Raw genomic sequence first — 18,078 nt, forward strand, 5'->3', positions numbered from 1 at the left:
CCACTTCAGTGGCGAGTGCTATCAGAAAGAAAGAAAAAATAGAACTGTCAGCCTTTAAGTCACCCCCCCCCCCCCCCCCCCACACACACACACACACTCCCAATTCCACCGCCAACCCCCACTATCTTAATGAAATACACAAAAGGTAATATGAAAGCCTGATTCACATCTCTCGAGGCTATTGTCAGACTGGCCCAGTCTCAACAGGAGCGTGTGCACTTTGATCTCGCGTCTCCCGCTGTCCACCACTGGTTTCAGCAAACATCTCCCTTCCCTTGGTCTGTCTTCCTCTCCTGAGAAAGGTATAATGGCTCAGAGGAAATGACAAAGTAGGTGAGTACAGGTTAGCTCCACACACACACACACACACGTACACACACTCATATACACACTCATGCACCTTCTCCATGACAGGGAGGTGCTGGAGGACGGATCAGCAGTGTGACAGTGGGCTTTGCCACTGAGACGCTGTAGATAATAAAAGCTGATAAATGCGGAAGCGTCAGTACGGTGATACAATGAAATTTGCAAGGAGATGATTACTCTGTGGCAGGCTAATCGCAGCAAATGCCCTTGGTCCAGACATGGGTGCGCAGACAGCTGTACAGAGACAGGAAAGGAGTGGCATTGACGTCTGACGGCAGACAGTGTCAGTGAATGAACATGAGGGAGAAAAAAAAAAATCATAGCAGTGACAAATGCTGTAATCACCTCACAGTTCCAGTAACCATTAGCCAGAGTTAATGGAGAGATTTATACTGCTGTTTACCCAGCCTTATTGTGTGCACCAATCTGTTAGTCTCAATGGATAACGACTTCTGTCTAGGGGAGTCGGGAGGGGGGGGGAGAAAAAAAAAAAAAAACATACAGTGAATCTACAGAAGAGAGACGGGACCAAAAGTCACTTTAATTTTGTTTCAATCCCGCTCTGTGACTTCAAGATCTGCTGTAATTAATTGCATGAAAAATGTAGCCCTCAAAAATTGTCTCTTCCAGATTTTGTCTTTCCATCATCTTGGCATTGACAGTATTGGATGAATGTTAGAGAGTTTTCCATTAAAAGAAAACAGAAAAATAATGAATGTGCACTGTGAAAATTGCAATTCAAAACATTCCAGTCCCTGTAGTTGCATGCTTTGTCACTCTGTATTAATGACAAATGTATAGCTCCTGTAGAAACACAATTGACTTTCTGCTGAATATGTACATTTCATATTCTCAGCAAATCCTACGAATTTCATTTTATGATCCAGATTGATGTGATCAGAATATTTATGACACAAGCACATTAAATTGCAACATCTTGGGTTTTCTCATAATGTATTGGGTGTTGAAATGGAAGAAAGTAAAGACACAAGCACCTTTTTAAAACACCACATAAGGTCAGTAATGCAGGAATATATTTGGTAACAGCTGATTTTAGAAGGCACATATATAATAATGATAAAAAAAAAAAAAAAGTGTTGCAGTGCATAACCTTGCTGTGGAGTTGTACTGGATATGTGACCTGTTTTGAAATTCAAAAAGAAAAATAGTGAACAGGTCATTGTTCTGCTGGGGAGGCAGGGCTTTGCCTGTCCTAGAACACAGAGGAGAGGAACTGCAATGCTAGGCTGTAATCCTCATTAATTTGTTTTCAGATCAGGCTTTGGAAATAGCAGTCCGCTCCCTTAGCTGAGCTCTCAGAAGGACGTGGGCAGGGACAGCTGTCTTCTCTTCCGGCAGTGTTTAATACAGGTTCTCTCTCTGCCACTGCCGCCTCAAGCCCCTGCTCTGATGAATAATTCGGGCTTGGGTGGAATACTTATTCTTACTATCCGTACTATTCTTTATATATATAGTAGGAATATGTATATATAAAGCATGTGTATACATACAAACATACAGACCTTGGTGGAATACTATGACCTAGCATGTAGCATAAAGAGAGCCTGATCCTGCTGTCTGTGTGGTGATACGGAGAGAATGTAATGGAGTGTGGCATCAGAATGAGCCTTTTTTCCCATCAAAACAAAACAAACAACAACAAAAAAAATCGAGTAAATCAGTTTTGGGCGGACCCCTTTCTCCCTTATGTGACAGTTAAGGTTGAGCGGTTGGGAAAATAAATAAATAAATAAATCTCCTCTCCTCTGCCACCTTCACTGATGTTCCCTGATAGGGGTGATTTGTATCAATGAAGGAGTGTCGTGTGTTTGCCTCTCCAACTATTCCTTTTTCCTGGATATGAACACAAAGCATAATTCTATTGAAGTGATGAAGCACATCTTGAGAGACAGAGGGGGTTTAAAAGGCACTGAAACAAAAGCAGGCTGGCAGCAGGTTGGCAACACAGGCAGGAGGCTGGCAGTCTTTTAATCCTCGCCGTCGCACTGATAAATCGGCACGCTCGCTTCATTTTTATCCCCCTCACCAGTTGCCTGGCCCTCGAGTAATGAGCAACCCTGGGTTTCCTCCCCAGTCCTTTGATGTAATAGCCAAGCTAGGATTAGTGTGCCGTGGCTGGGCGGCAGATTGGTCGTGGGGGCTGCTGGGCCGGCAGGTGGATGCTGTGGAGTCCTCTCTCTTGTTGCACTCAGGGCAGCCATACGCGGGGCTCTGGGGCGCTGGCACGCTGGGTCGGTAGGGCACAGAGCCTCAGAGCACAACAGGAGAGCACGCAACACCAGCAGATGCAAGGAGGACACTGTGCCCTCTGCTGAGAGCGTGGCATCATCAAGGACTGCCCGAGCCCTGGAGTTTCTGCGCTCTGTGCGCCTGCTTCAGCTGGACGTCCCACCCTAACTACAGGGAACAGATTGGCTCATAGAATGATGCAGATGACCCAATCACAGTCGGCTTTAAAAGAGCCTTACCCTGCTCACATTGTGTTTTTTGTTTAGCCAGCATCTGGATCCATGCAACTGGTGCAATTTTTTTTTTTTTTTTTTTTGTTAGCATCACTACCAGGAACTCTCGGTTTTTAGTCCTGTGTATAAGTGTTCAGAAGATGGATGCAAAATGATGAGATGGAAAATGTCACCTATTTTTCTTCAAATGTCAGGAATGCAGTTTGATGTCGAGTACAAGGTGTTTACCTGGGGTATCCATCCATGAAACGCATTTATTCATGCATTTGTTGACTACATGTGGTTATTATGGGAGAGGTCATTAGAGTGACTATGTGCGTCATTCATTCTACTCACTCAAAAGAATATAACCATACTGAGCTACAAGTAATTAACAAGTAGATGCCAATTACAGCAAATTTGTCCTCTCTCTTATCTTCCTTCAAACATAATCCTTGCTGTGCTTTGTCTCCCTGCTATAACGCACAGCATAGTTTCATGAGCAGAATGCAACATCGGATACCAGTATTCATTTGAATTCTGTGAAAACTAACTCTAATAAAACTGATGTTTTCTTTCTCTGTTTATTTTATTTTATTTTATTTTATTTATTTATTTATTTTGTTTTGTTTTGTTTTGTGATAGTGGATTGCAGATTGATTTAAGAAGCACCTCCATGTCATTGCTGTGTGGGTGTATATGGAAGATTATGTGCTTGAGCACTTTGTGACATCCGACAGAACATGTTTTACTTTCCATTAATGGAGTTATTAAAATAGGCTAGGTTTTACTGGCAAACAGCAATGACTATAAGGTTCAGTTCTGAATTTTTGTTGATTTCTTCTTTTTTGGCATTATGCCCCATAGTATCTCAAGCATAGCGAAGTGGGGTCAGAGCCTGTAGTGCTTGCCTGGCATATGAGTGATGTGGAAATGAGCATCACTTCACACACACACACACACACACACGCACACCCACATGCACACACATGCGCACACACACACCTAGACCAGTAAAATGTGATTGTTCTCGTGGGTTTGCCATTAGTGCCACCTGAACACATAAATGATGGTTTAATATCTGTATGCTGATTGGTTTATGTTCATGAAGAACCCTTGTCTGCTACTCAATTTTGAAGAGAGAATTACTTTGCTTGTGTACAGAGAGATTGCTGGAGAGAAACTCTTAGCTCAGGGTTTGGTCTATGAGACCTGCAAGAGAGTGAGAGAGAGATGCCATTTGACTTTGATAGATGAACTCCTCTGTTTATGTTCTCACATTCAGTGTGCGTTCTCTAGAATTGCCCTGCTTGACAATGAAGTGGCCATTTTTCCATTCTCTCTTTGTTCCCTACCATACAAACTGCCATTGCTCATGACCTACAGTGATGCAAGGGCTTTAGAGTGAGCATACAGCAGGGATTGATCTATAGGTTATTCAAACGACGCCCTCCCCTCACCACCAACACCTTGCCTCTCATACCTCTTCAGCTTAAGTTTAGCCTGAGCTGAGGCTACGCTTACTTTATTAGAATAGACTGGAATATGTATTTATGAGCCTCTGTGGTATGAAATCTTATAAAGACCTGTTTTGATAGTTGCAAGGAAATGGCTTTATCCCATTTTGTAGGTCTAAAATAAAGAAATTTTGAACATTTTACAACTGATTATCTCAAATGGTCTTTCTTATGATGATACAGGTGAGATTGCTGCAGGTGTTAGATTGCTGTTTTCTCCTGACCTCTTTGTTCTATAGCTTTTGCAGACCTGTTTAAATTGAATTGAAATCAATTATTTGTTTCCTCCAAGGACATATAGCTTGGACAGTTTGCTCTTTAAAAAAAAAAAGGCATTAATGAATGTGGATTTAGTCATGGAATGGAGAAAATTGTGTAGGCTGATAATTATGAATATATATGAGTATGAATGTGCCACTCCTGGCAGGAACCAGATTTGACAGGCACAAAGTGAAGAGAATTACTCTATTCATTGCTCAATCTATTGGACAGTTCTTTGTATGCATGTCAAGTAAGTGGCCTACCACTAAACAGGCTGTAGAACAGCCTTTTCAGAACAGCTATAAGATGCCGTTAAAACTGATGTTTTTTTGTTTTTTTTTATCATTTGAAGTAAATTGAAATGTAGTTAAGTCTTAATGGAAGAAAAGTACAAACTGGCTGTGGTTCGTGACGGCAACCTGGGCGTGCACCTTTATTCACTATGAGTCAGTGCCTTTCTTATTTGACATGTATGGTCCAGAACACTTCTTTTCTACATTTATCACATTTTGATAACTTTGCTCCATCAATCTGATGGCAGATAAAGCTAGAGAACTCATCTCCTTCAGTTTTCTGTCAAAGCAGATGCCATGAAAATGCATCCGGTGTATTACTTGCCTCTGGAACTTGGATGCCGTCAAAAATGCACAAAAATTTAACAGACGACATGATGAAACTGTAAAGACCTAAAAAAATTAAATCATGAAACATATTAACAAATTTACAACAATAAAGTGAACATAAGTTGTGCTTTTTTCCAGTAGGACACTGCTGCATTGAAAGAATCTGCATTATCTAGGTCACCTCTCGAAGTCACAGGAAACAGAACACGCTTGATATATTTAAGGGTGCAGGCACATGTAAATCATTGCCGGTAAAAGACTTGCTTTACTCTTTATCTCTCGCATTTGAATAAATAATGTGATTACGTTACCTGAACTGATCTCATGGCTCCAGTCTAACCACTGTCTCATAGCTCTAGTGTAACCAGCGTGATGAAACAAATGGCAGTTTAGATGTAAGGAAACATAGTATGCAAACACCTAGTGCATGCACACAGCATTAGTACCACTAATGTTCTGAACACTATTTGAATACATTCATATTACTATAGTCACACAATAAAAGTGAAGTTAGTGTAGAATTAATTCTTTACTTTTCTTACAATTAACATTTAGAGAGCAACAACTTTAAAATGAAAATGATTGGTAATCAATAATGATTGAAGTAAGTGATGAAAACATTGTTTTCAAACAATCAAAGGTACTGAAAGCATCTCTTAAGTGTCTCTTTCCAATTAGCCACACAGTTAATGATGGTGGAGTTCTTTCTTAAAAACAATTATGTTCAGACAGCCTCCAGTTACAGTCCACACACACACACACACACACACACACACACACAAACAGTTTGAGTTTGGGTTCATGGAAGGACAGGGAAGCATCACCATGTCACATGTTCATACAATAAAGCTGCTTAATATTTGAAACTGGGCCAACTAAAAAGCCTTGACAAGTAAAGTGAGAAATATGAAGTATGTTGTTTGTCACCAAAGAGATCTGTTTTTCTCATACTTTGAATGGTGTCCTCCCAAATGACAAATTTGATATGACAGGAACTGCACGCGCGCACACACAGACACACACACACACACACATTTTAAAGAAAAAGGAGCCAGGGAAAATGCCAAACGGTAATCTTGAGCTCTTTAAATTGTCTGCGTAAACAGAGGGAGTTTGAGTTTACTTGTCAGCTGAGCTTTTTCCCTCCATATAAAGGGACTCATTGCATGCCGAATGACCTTTTTTGTATGCTATAGACACCCAACACATTGGAGTCAGGCTTGTATTTGGTGGCAGGTCAGAGCTGAGGGCCATGTGCATGTTTCAGGCCTTGCTCTGTCTGTGCACTGAGCCCCAGGCATGCTCCAGCTTTCACATTCCTAACCACTCCTCTCCCAACAACAGACAGATTGACTTCGGGGATTGAGGTCTTGGTGGATTTGATACCCAGGGGAATGAGAGTTTGAGTTTGAGTCAGAGACGGGGAGAGAGTGAGAGGGACAGGGGGGGGGGGTTGTGTGTGGATATCCTAGTGTGTATGCGTGTGTGTGTGTGTGTGTGTGTGTCTGTCTGTCTGTCTGTGTGTGCATGAAAGAGGGTGAGAGATTGCTGCTTGTTTTTGAGTATGTGCATGAGAGAGATGGAGAGAGAGAGAGAGAGTGAGAGAGAGAGAGAGAAATATATATATATATATATATATATATATATATATATATATATAGAGAGAGAGAGAGAGAGAGAGAGAGAGAGAGAGGGTGCTGTGTGTACAGTCTTATGCCTAGACAGCTGTGTCTGCGGCAGCCATGCCAGGGCATGTGGTCACACGTGGCCAAGCTGGCTCTGCTCAGCGGACGCCTGGGCCTACGCGCCCAGTGGAGGGGAGATAATGCCGCCGGCCGATGGCAATTAAAGCCCTTCAGACGAGGAACAGCTGATAGGGCTCCTCCTGATTGCCATCCATTCTGCTGAGCCCTGTGCACATAGGGAGAGTCAGATTAGAGACGTGCCACGCAGACTAAGCCCACGCTCTCCAAGCTGAAGCGTGTCATTAAACAGTAAATCATTCTGATTGAAAATGCATCAGCTCCCAGCGTCCTGTTGACACACCAGGAGTGACTCCAGACAGCAGATTGTGTTCTTAAGCTGAACAAATCAACAGTCCTCCAGGTTCGTCAGCCATGATTCTCCAATTCAGTCCCTCAAACACCAGAAGAAACATCTTCTGATGCGTTTCGAGCAGCAAATGTCATTGCTCAGTATCATTCTTCACATTTGGACGTCTGATTGTGTACAGCAGTTAAGTTTAATTTCCAAATTCAACATCACCCACCGTGTTTGACTGTTTGACTGTGTAAAAGTTATTACCCATACTTGAATGATAACCAGCACAGTTCCACTAAGCCAACAAAATGAAAGCTTTATTTTGATGCCTAGAAAAAGTCGTAACTTTCCCATATTCAGTGGCCAGTGCTTGTAATGCTGTCTATGGGTTCCAGATATTGACAGAAACATATGAAAAAGAATTATTATTTGCTGTCATGATTTTTTTTTTAACCTGACAACTGAACTTGGATGCAGATTAATTCTGTGAGCTAATCCTGAAAGATATATTATCCAAGGCTATGTTCAACTTTGTATTTTCAGTGGCTTTTCTGTAATATGTAAAACAGCTTATACATATGAAAAGCAATGCTTAAGATTATTTTGTTAAGACATGAAAGAAGACCTGGATTTCTCCTTCATTGTCAAATCCAGCTGTGGGGTGGTGGTGAACTCTTTTGCATATATGAATGTGAATCGTGGAGAAGCATTAGCTTCATCAGATTTACTCATAAACTGAGTGTTTCATCAAGCTTTTGTTAATGGCACACAACACAATCGACATTGAGCAGTGACTGAAGTGATGCTTACCATGATTGCATTGATTGCGCTTTCTGTGCTTGTTCTAATTGGCTGTCAACAAGACTATTCAAACTGAAGTGCAGAAATAGATGGGTGCTGTGTGGGTGAGATAGACACAGATGAGTCGTGAAGTTATTTTTTTTAATAGTGGCCAAAATGGGTGTATACACTTTTTATATATGAGGAGTGTATAGTGACATCACGAAGTTAGTGCAAATACCTGTGTCTTTGTGTGTGTGAAAGTGAGAGAGAGTTGGAGAGAGAGAGAGAGTGAGAGAGAGAGAGAGAGAGAGAGAGAGAGAGAGCAATATTCACTAAAGATGTGCTGGTATTATAGCATGTTTAGTGGGCAGATGCAAATGCACCATGTAAAGATTGCTGTAATTGCAGCAAGAAGACTTTGTGGTTACACTGGATTGTGTGCTAGTATTTCTTTGTTATAGATTATATCAAGGGGAACAGTTACAGGTATCAGAGGGAGGACTGTGCCCTACTTTTTGTGTGTGATCAAAATCTAAACAACATTGTTAGCACTTTCTCATTCAGATTAGTTAGGTCACCTGCAGGGAGAGAATTGCGATGTCCCTGCACCCTCTTGTTTTGGTGCAGACACTTCATGCCCCAGCGGTGTAATTATAAACTGCTGTTCTGGTATTAGCTTAAAATACTTGCAGCAATCATTTAAAACAATTGCTTACTGAAACTATTGAATTCACACAGTGCCGTAATATTAGAATGGTTGTTCAAATTTCACTCTTCAGTTGATTCAGTGTTTGTTTGTTTGTTTGAACTTTTCATGTTCTGAATCAGTGTATCCCGCCCACACACAAGCACGTCATTTAAAAAGGGTTCTTTGTCCTAAAATAGATTTTTTAGCAACTGTTGTCAATTGGTTTTTAGTAGAATTCCTATAAAAGAGGAGATGGTTTGCTTCCGTATTTTATTTTTCCACACAAGTCAATTTGTTGCCATCGTTTGTGTTCTTAGTAAATTCAGCCAAAAGAGTTGGCAAATGGCTGTAAATGGGACATTGTTTCTCTCATAAAGATATTTCATAAGAGTTTGTATTCACAAAAATGTAAAAGTTGTTCTTACAAAGTATAGGACAAGAAGGTATTGTCAAGCTTCTCAACAGTTTACTTTGCCTCCATTACCTAAAAAGTAAATCAAAATCCCATTTGCTAGATGTTTATATTCTGTTCTGTTTGAGGATGTATGCGTTTCTAGTGAAGTTCACTTTAATCTTCCCTCTTCTGTATGCAGAGAAAGCTGTGGAACAAGAAGCAATCAGGAGATATTTACAGCATCAGCTTCCTCTCTGCTAAAGAGTTTTAATTGCCAACAGCCAGTAAAATTATCCCTCATTCTTCTGTTGGATGGAAGCAGAAGAGGGACATTTGTCCTTATTTACTTTTTTTGATGGATTCAGCTATCAAACAAGCTTAGCCTGAGGAAACAGTTGTCATATAAAACTTTTCTGATGAGATGTACCAATAAATGCAGCACTTCACCATGTAACAGCGGTCCTAGGACTAAGCTAAACCCTGTCGCATAGCCTAATTTACCCCCGTCCTTTTTATAATTGTCAAATACTGAACATTCCTTCATTGTTTTCATCATGTGATGGCTTGTTGCAAGACTGCACTTTTACACATTGCACCAAGGCAGATGCTAGAAAGTACCAGTCAAGAGTAGGACAGTCCACTGGGTGAAACAGCAAGTGTCTGCACAGCTTACAAGAACTTAAGAAGAACATATCCATACATTCAAGCCACGTGTCTTTGGTTTCTGAAGTTACTCCAGGCTTTGCTGTCCAAGTGCATTCTGAGTATAAACAGAGGCCTTTCTCACATCCCTTCTTTTCTCAGGAGAGACAGCAGCCCTGCTGTGTTCCTCCTCTTTTCTCTTTTAAAGTAGCTGGCATAACAATGTTTAAATATGTCACAAACACCAACTCAGTTGTTTGCCTTGTTTAATGCTCCTCATGATATCACAACAAGGGATTTTTGTGAAACTCACATTATGTAGTCCTATGCTTCACCATACGGATGCTCGGGTAAGTATAGCATAGGAAGGTCATTGCCATTAATCACATCATGAAATTAAAAAAAAAAAAAAAAAAAGGGGGGCATTGTGGGTGAGGCCGTCAAAGAGTGTGTTTTGTTTTTTTCTTGTTATAGTTTTCAAATTACTATTATTAACAGAAGAAAGCCTCTTTTGCATCTCTCATTAGATGCTGTTTTAATGGTAGCTATGATGGATCAAGACATGCCAGAGGCCTACAACCAGTTAATTCAAGCCAATTAGAGCAAGGCTGTTTGCTGCATTTCTACCCTGGTCTATGTTTTTGGGGGGTTTTTTTTGTTTTGTTTTTTCCCCACTGATTGTGGACTTTATATGCCTGCATTTTCATGCTGGGATACTGATGATAAGGCACAACATTTTGGTGTCTAGTTGATATATTTCTCTACAGTGTGCCCACAGTTTCCACCTTTGGGTCAGGAAGTATCATTAGCTTTAATTTGTGATGATATCTTTTGGTTAGGACGCTGAACTATATCCATATCAGGATGGTTCCTGTTCTTTACAGACTATGTAACCACAAGCCAATGTAAGCAGTGACATAGCTTCCAGCTAAGGAAGCCTAATAATAAATGTGTTGGGCATGGTGATGGCTGACTGACATTTAGCATTAACATCTATCCTGCTGGAGTTACTGATTCATATAGAGGGAAGATGCACAGCAGATGGTGAGGAGCAGGCTCTAAATGTGTCTGCTTCATCTCCTCATAGCATGAGGCTTATGCCACAGGGAGGATCAATATTGTGTGGCACGAACGTGAGAAGCGGAATGTACTGTAAGCCTCCTTAGCAGAGTTAAGCCTAGTTAAACCTGAACTCTGTACACCACCAGACATGACAGTCAGAATATATTGGATATATCTAACCCTTTGTGCGTGACATAGTGCGGAGGTCGAGGGTGTTTTCTTTCTTCAATGATTTTTGTAAGGTTGCCTGTAGTATTTTACCTGCAAATAATTTTTTTTTTTGTGTGTGTGTAAAATTATTGCATTCTCCAGTTCATCAATAAACAATTTTTAGAATATTCTCTGGGAAAGTAGCACGCTCAGAGTGCACCAACCCATGCACCTGTCAGTCGGCTTACTCAGGCACATGCTTTCCATTAGTTGCATCGTCAGTCATATAAACATGCAGGACAGCATGATACATTTTCAGAAAATCTAACTTCTGTCAGCTGTTTTGCAAACAGATTAGTTTTGCCTGTTTAGTCCACAATTAACATATCTGTCTTGTACCTGTGCTGACAGAGAGTGGCAGCAAAGCATCCCACCTGTGGCAGCGTCATGGCCTGATTGGCAACAGATGTTGAGTCTAGGTGATCTGTGTGTGCTTATTACTTTGTGTTGACATCAGTAGGCCTGCCTCCCACTTTCTCACTTTGGGACAGGCTCAGGTGTGAGGCATTACAGCCTGCATCTCCTGTCAGCGTGCAGCTGGGAGATGCTAAGCCTTTGACAGACTAGGACAGAGCACACCCACTCATGAAATGGTTCTGGTCAGAGGTAGACTCAAATAACGTTGAGCCTCACTCTCATTTATTTATATTATCAATACTAATAACACAATTAAAAGTAATATTAATCACACATTTTATTTTAGCTTCTTTCTTTGGCTCTTATTATCAGTCAGTCCACCTATAAATGTGTTTGGACTCCTTTCTATGCTTATATGAATCTTCATGAATTGTCATTCGCTTCAGTACGTTTCAGTTCATCTGTGTTATATGAGTCCAGTGGTGAAAAGTCCCATCAACCATATGCTGTCAGCCTCATTGGGTTGTTAATTAGGGGTCCTTCTTGAACGTGACATTTTTTAAGGCAATCAGACCTCAGTGAAATTATTGTATGGACATGATTGATGAGGCTGTTTCTGGATAGTGCTATAATGTAGAGAGCTCTGATAGGATGATTAAATTAATGCAGAGTTATAGAGTGCCATGCATGATGTAACACATAGCAGGGGAAGAGAAATCAAACAGTAGATGCAGTTAACAGCAACATCAGTCCAAGCTGGGTCATCTTATCAAATGTCCAGATAACCAAGCCAAGGCTCTCTTGACATGAACGTTTTTATCTGCCCTGGTACCCTTATGATTGAGCCATCAAGGGCCACTGCTGCTGGGTGTGGAGACTGGTGTGCGTCTGAAGTATGTATAGGCTATTGTGAGAATTTATACGACCTTATACACTGCATTGGCTGTTTCCTCACTATTAGAAAGATTGTGCTTGTTGTTATTTTTCACCAAGATGTTCGAAAGTCATGCTTTTTGACTAGTCACTCTAAAGTTGACGCTGTTAGAGCACTGGTAGTTCAAAATTCAAAATACACGGGAACAAAGACTGTCTCCATGTAATACGCTCTTTAAAATCTCTCTTCTCATGGCTCTTTCTATATTGCTAATCAAGCAGTGTTGCATTGTCCCTCTCCAAATAGTCACCCTCCAAGAGTTTAGGGGTGAAACACAAAGCAGTTGACAACTACTGTGAAAGCAATCACTATACTTACAATCTGAGCTCTGAGAGACTGTGTTACATTTGAATTTCTAATGAACAATATAAAATAAAGGTGCTTTGAGCCATGGTTTCCATTGCAATTTAATTCATAGGAATAAGAATTGAATAAAATGCAGTTTTACTGCTAATTCCACTTTTTTTTTTTTTTACAGTTAATTTGGACATTGTTCCTATAACCAAAAAAAGCATGTGCCCTGATAATATGTTGACCTTTCTTTTTTTGAACTAATAGCTGATATGGTACGGTGGTTACAAAGTGTTTATCCCCTCATGATCTTCTCGTTAACACTTTCCTTATCTATATCCATATTGCTTTTTAACCTAAATAACCAAACTAGATGCCGCATCATATATGGATAGATAGACGGTATACAGTAATAAGTGTAACACAATAATTTTGAGTTTTTATTTTGCCTTCTGAGCTTACTATAAACGTTTGGAGCTCTGAATACATTGGTACTAATGCTCACAACCTACAGTAGTTTCTAGCTACTGTTTTATCCTTACAACCATAGATAGGTCCCACCATTCCCAGCAACACAAAAGAACGAACACCCATCTTTCCTGAACATATTGGCATTGCGCCGACCTTCTTTGGGTGTTTTGTGGCCCACGGCTCTTTGTGATAGGAAAGAATGCATTCGTACTAAGCAGAGAGGATTTGATTTAAGAGCTTGGGCTTGTGTTAATGACCTCCAGTCTTTGGTGGGGCTTATCCATTAAATGTTCTTCAGTGTTGAGTTCCCTGGAGTGTGATGATCAAATTAAGATTCTTTAACAAGCATGTCGAGGTGCAGTCAGACCTCCAAGTGGATACTGTTCGTGTTCTGTTGGGATCGACCGACCTATTGTCTCAGTTTTACAAACCCAAGGGCATTTTGTGGTTTAGGGATAAGAACCCCAGAGTATGAATGATGTGATTTGACAGCTGAAACTTTGTGGCATTGAGGTAAAGGAGCTAAGTTACATTTCCTTCGGGTAAAGGTCTGTTCAAGTCGGGAGGGGGGTGTGGAGGGTGGGTGGGTAGGGTACTAAATACTGGGTCTCTATTGCTATTACACATCACTCTACATTTTTGACAAAATTAGGTTGAAAATCTAGAATATATTTTTTCCTATCCTGTCTGCTCTTATTTCCCTTGAGTCACCATTGAGCTCACTTATTTTCCTAAAGATAAATGTACAGAGCTGCCAAGACAGTCCTGGCTTTCTGACAGAACAATAAGGCCTTGGGAACATTGTGGTTGCCACTGTTGTGGAAAGTGGGTTTGATTGGTTTTTCAAGAGCTAATTTAGCCCCCAAGACGGACAGACCTTTCAGGTGTATAAGCCCACCTAATATGCAAACCTATGTCAGTATGTTGCAAATTCATGTAATTTCCCCACCCTTTGTTCTTTTGGTTATGCCAGGGATACTTTCATTTCGGAAGCAAATATTTATGAATGGGATGCGTTTCTCAGAAAAAGAAAGAAAAAAAAAATCCTGTTAGCTGTTGTGAAAATATTTGCAAGGTTGTATATTTTTGACTAATCAGGGACATGGAACGCTTCATTGTCAAAATGATAATTCTTTCTACGAATCATGCATTCATGCTGGCGGACCTGTAAGAAATTATGCTGCTGTCACGCGAGCTCATGATCTCATTATGTTTTCCACGGCCCTGAAAATACAAGCATAGCGATCTGCGATCTATAATTTGGAGCCGCCCATTACGTTGAAATGTTTTTAGGAAAAAAAAAAGAAGTTTTGTCAAATGGTGCCTTTTTTGATTAATGGCTTTCAATTTAAGAGTCATGAAACTGTCAGCCAAATGTATGCCAGTGTTTATCTCAGCTCTTATACATTTATACCGTTTCACTGTGTCGCTGTTTACAAATTTGAACCCTTGTAAATTTCAAACACTTATCATCCATGGTTCTTTGCTGAATTAAGCATATTAAGATCACCATTGTGGGAATGCATACATATGTAAATAATGTACTTCATCAGAGTGCTCTAAGGCTGAAATCATAAAATTATAAAATCAAACCGTTCCTGGCTAATGTTTTCATTGCAATTCTGCATAGCTTCCTGATTTAGATATACTTTGCAGTGTTTGATTCAAACAAATGAACAGCTCAGAAGAAAATAGACAAGAAGAATTCACCTGATTGTGTGTGGTTTTTATTTCCCTTGATCTATTGCACAATAGGAATGATAAATAGGTCTGGCCTTTTGTCACATTATGTCAATGCTATCGTTGTATTTCTGTTGTGTAAAGGTAGAATCTGTGTCTTTGATAGAGTCAAATGAAAGCACAATGAAAATAGATGGACAGACTGTAATAAAATAACATTTTCGCTACATTCAGACATGGTCTTAGCTTCTGTATGCCACTGCCCCTCTCCCTTCTATCTCTGCTGAGCAGAGTATTGATTAGTGAGATGGATGGACTAAGAGGGAGATGGACAGCTCTACACCTGCTTGACAGATAGTGGAGTGTTCACCCGAGCAAGACTTCCCTGTCGTTATCTTTAACAGACCACATCAGTGACATTTACAATGCTACAACCTACAGATTCAGACAAATGTGCTTTCAACATGTCAGAAATTTGATAGGCTGTACTCATTAACTCGGTTATATGACAAACACCAAGCAATCGTGAATTAACCACTGAACTCACTGAAACATGGTTAATTCTTTATATTGCAGGTTTGTTAACAAGCACATTTTGAATGCATAAACAGTAGCCTTAAAACTATATGAAGGTACAAACTGTAACCTTTAAAGGTGTAAATAAATGTAGGGTTTTAGGTGTGTGCTTGTTATTTTATTCTGCTTGTTATTCTGTTTTAATTTATTGATTTTAATGAGTTTGGACACGTTCTAGTGTGTAAATGTAACCAATGAAGCAAAAGATACTTCTGCAAAATTGCGTGCATCTCTGTAACTATCAGCATGGGGTATGGAGAAAATATTTGTTAGAAATTCCCATGATCCCATGTTTAGCAATTCATATTTCCTGAAGGTTGTGTCCAGATTTTTGCATATTTTTTTAATAAATTAGGTCACATTTAAAATGAACCCTATACATTTTCACTTGTTGCCAAACTTTTGTCACTGGCATAGATTCAAAGAAAAGCAGTTACATCACACTGGCTCTGCAAAAACTGAATACTGACATCAGTTAAAGAGAAACAATTGCTTGCTCCTGCCTTTCCTATTCATGCCAAATTTATCCCATATAGCAGAGTGTGTCAGTTTTCTCAACATATCTTGACAGTATCATTTAAATAGCAGTTTTGTGAGGATATGAAATAAAATGCACAATGAAAGTGTCATAAACTCTGATTTTCATTCAGCTCTTAAATAGAAGTTGAAATTGTATGAAACTAAAAGTGTTACCAAGGCTGACGAAGCAAGTTTTTTTTTTTTTTTTTTTTTTTTTAACCACCTTGTGTCTTCTGAGTCTGAAATCAGCAACACCCTGTACCCTGTTATAAGTGCCTGTAATGGAACTATGCCTGTATCAGGTTGGAGATTCACATGTGTGCCCTCCAAAATGTGTAAGGTCAGCCACTTTTCACCTATTTGCATTATAGATATCTCCATGGGAACAATGCATGTATGGAGGCTTAGGCTAGTTCCAATAGATGCACCTGCAACTGGACAAACTCCCTATTGCCTGAACCGTGATATCAAGAAGCATACTCTGCCAATTGGACCCTCCCAGAACATCTTCTTTGCAACCCCTGACCCAGCCAGTGGTGTCACTGAGATTTGAATACATGAGCCCAAAAATGATAAGCAGTGGAAGGCACACATTTTATAGTATTTGGTTACAAACAAGATTGTTTTTCTCTTCTTCTGCCCAACAGGATATCTGACTGTAACCATAGAGCCCCTACCGCCTGTAGTTGTGGGAGAGACAGTGACATTGAAGTGCAACTTCAAGACTGATGGCAGACTGCGAGAGATCGTTTGGTACAGGGTACGTAATTGTCTTGTGTATGTGTGTGTGTGTGTGTGTGTGTGTATGTGTGATTTTCTTCTTCCTGCCTATACTTATGAAGTGTACATCAATTACTGACATGTGGACAAATGGCATATCTTATATATTGTTATAGCAAAATATCAATAGCTGAAATTTTCAATCCATCAAGGGTCTGCTATTTCTTCTCTCTCAGTAGTTTCCCTTTCAGCCTTACGGATTTAATCTTAAGAAGAAAAAAAAAAAAAAAAAGTATGTGAAATTACGGTTTGGATTAATATTATGGAAAGTAACTTTTCACACAACAATTTGAGTGACATTTCATATAGCTGTGAACCAATACCTCTGCATTGAACACTGACATCTTTCCAGTTGTTTGATGTCTCTATGAGATCAAGTTGCTGACCCATATCAGACTCCTCAAACTGTTGAATTTACTCACTGCAATTTTTCTTATTCATTATTAGCACAAAATGTATTACTTAGCATAAATATATTTTACCCCGTGATGACTGTCCAGCTCAGTATCTGTGCTGTGTAATTTTACCTGAGTCTGAGCCTGAGACGATTTTGGCATCAGCCAAAGATGATAATCCAGATGTCAGGTAAATTGCAGTGGCCCTGGGCTGGGATCCTGCTTTCGTATTCAACTGGCCGTAGACATATTTTAATGGATCACAGCTGGCCTCTCTGCTCTTATTAGACTCCCCAGTTGGTGCACTGCACAGCAAGAGTGTTAAAAACAATTATGTGTTGCCGAATGAAAGGATTCCTTTGTCTTCTCACCATCAATCTGGGTTGTTACCATGCCTCTGTGGTGTCTGTTTGGGTTAATGAATATCAAAATGCTGTTCCCAACTCTCAAGAACATTTGCATGCTGATAGTTCTGTTTCTAAAGTTGAGTTTTGACTGTGATAACAACAGCTTTCAAAAGACACTGACGTAGCTATGGAATAGGAAAAGAAACACATATGATTTGTCAATTAGAAAAAAAGAAAGAAAGAGACATGCATGTAGCAGTATATGTATTACTGAAAGTGACAGTTTGTAAAAATTTCAGGGAGTGTATGCATGTGTGTGTGTGTGTATTTATGAAGGTATATTAACACAAACAAGGCAAGGATGTTGAAATGCCCTAATTGTGTAGTACATGGCTCTAATAACCTCCAATTATTGATTCATTATGTGATTCTGTGTGAATCCATTTTACTTATTAAAGTAAAATGTAATCAAAAGTTTTTTAGCAGTCCTTCTGCGGTAGATGGATTCTGGGGTTCTGGGGTTAGATTGTTTTAACCTTGTATTCCCATTTCAACAATTCTGTGTTTGCAGACTTTGTAAATGGTAATCTTCTGTGACAATAAAGAATGAACTGATGTTCCCCTTGGTCATATCAACAGTCCCAGTGAATCAAGATCGAATCATTTTTGTTTTAATGAAG

The 18,078-nt window shown here is 39.8% G+C and overlaps 1 protein-coding gene across 1 annotated transcript in view; it reads left to right on the top strand.

Annotated features, from left to right (window-relative positions):
* The window catches only part of igsf21a (immunoglobin superfamily, member 21a), a 138,719-nt gene that overhangs the window by 42,263 nt on the left and 78,378 nt on the right, over positions 1-18,078 (top strand). The window contains exon 2 of the mRNA XM_030778542.1: positions 16,524-16,636. Within this exon, the coding sequence (XP_030634402.1) occupies positions 16,524-16,636 (113 nt within the window). The remainder of the gene's footprint in view (positions 1-16,523; positions 16,637-18,078) is intronic.

Source organism: Chanos chanos, chromosome 6, assembly GCF_902362185.1.
Source record: "Chanos chanos chromosome 6, fChaCha1.1, whole genome shotgun sequence".
Classification (NCBI taxonomy): Eukaryota; Metazoa; Chordata; class Actinopteri; order Gonorynchiformes; family Chanidae; genus Chanos; species Chanos chanos.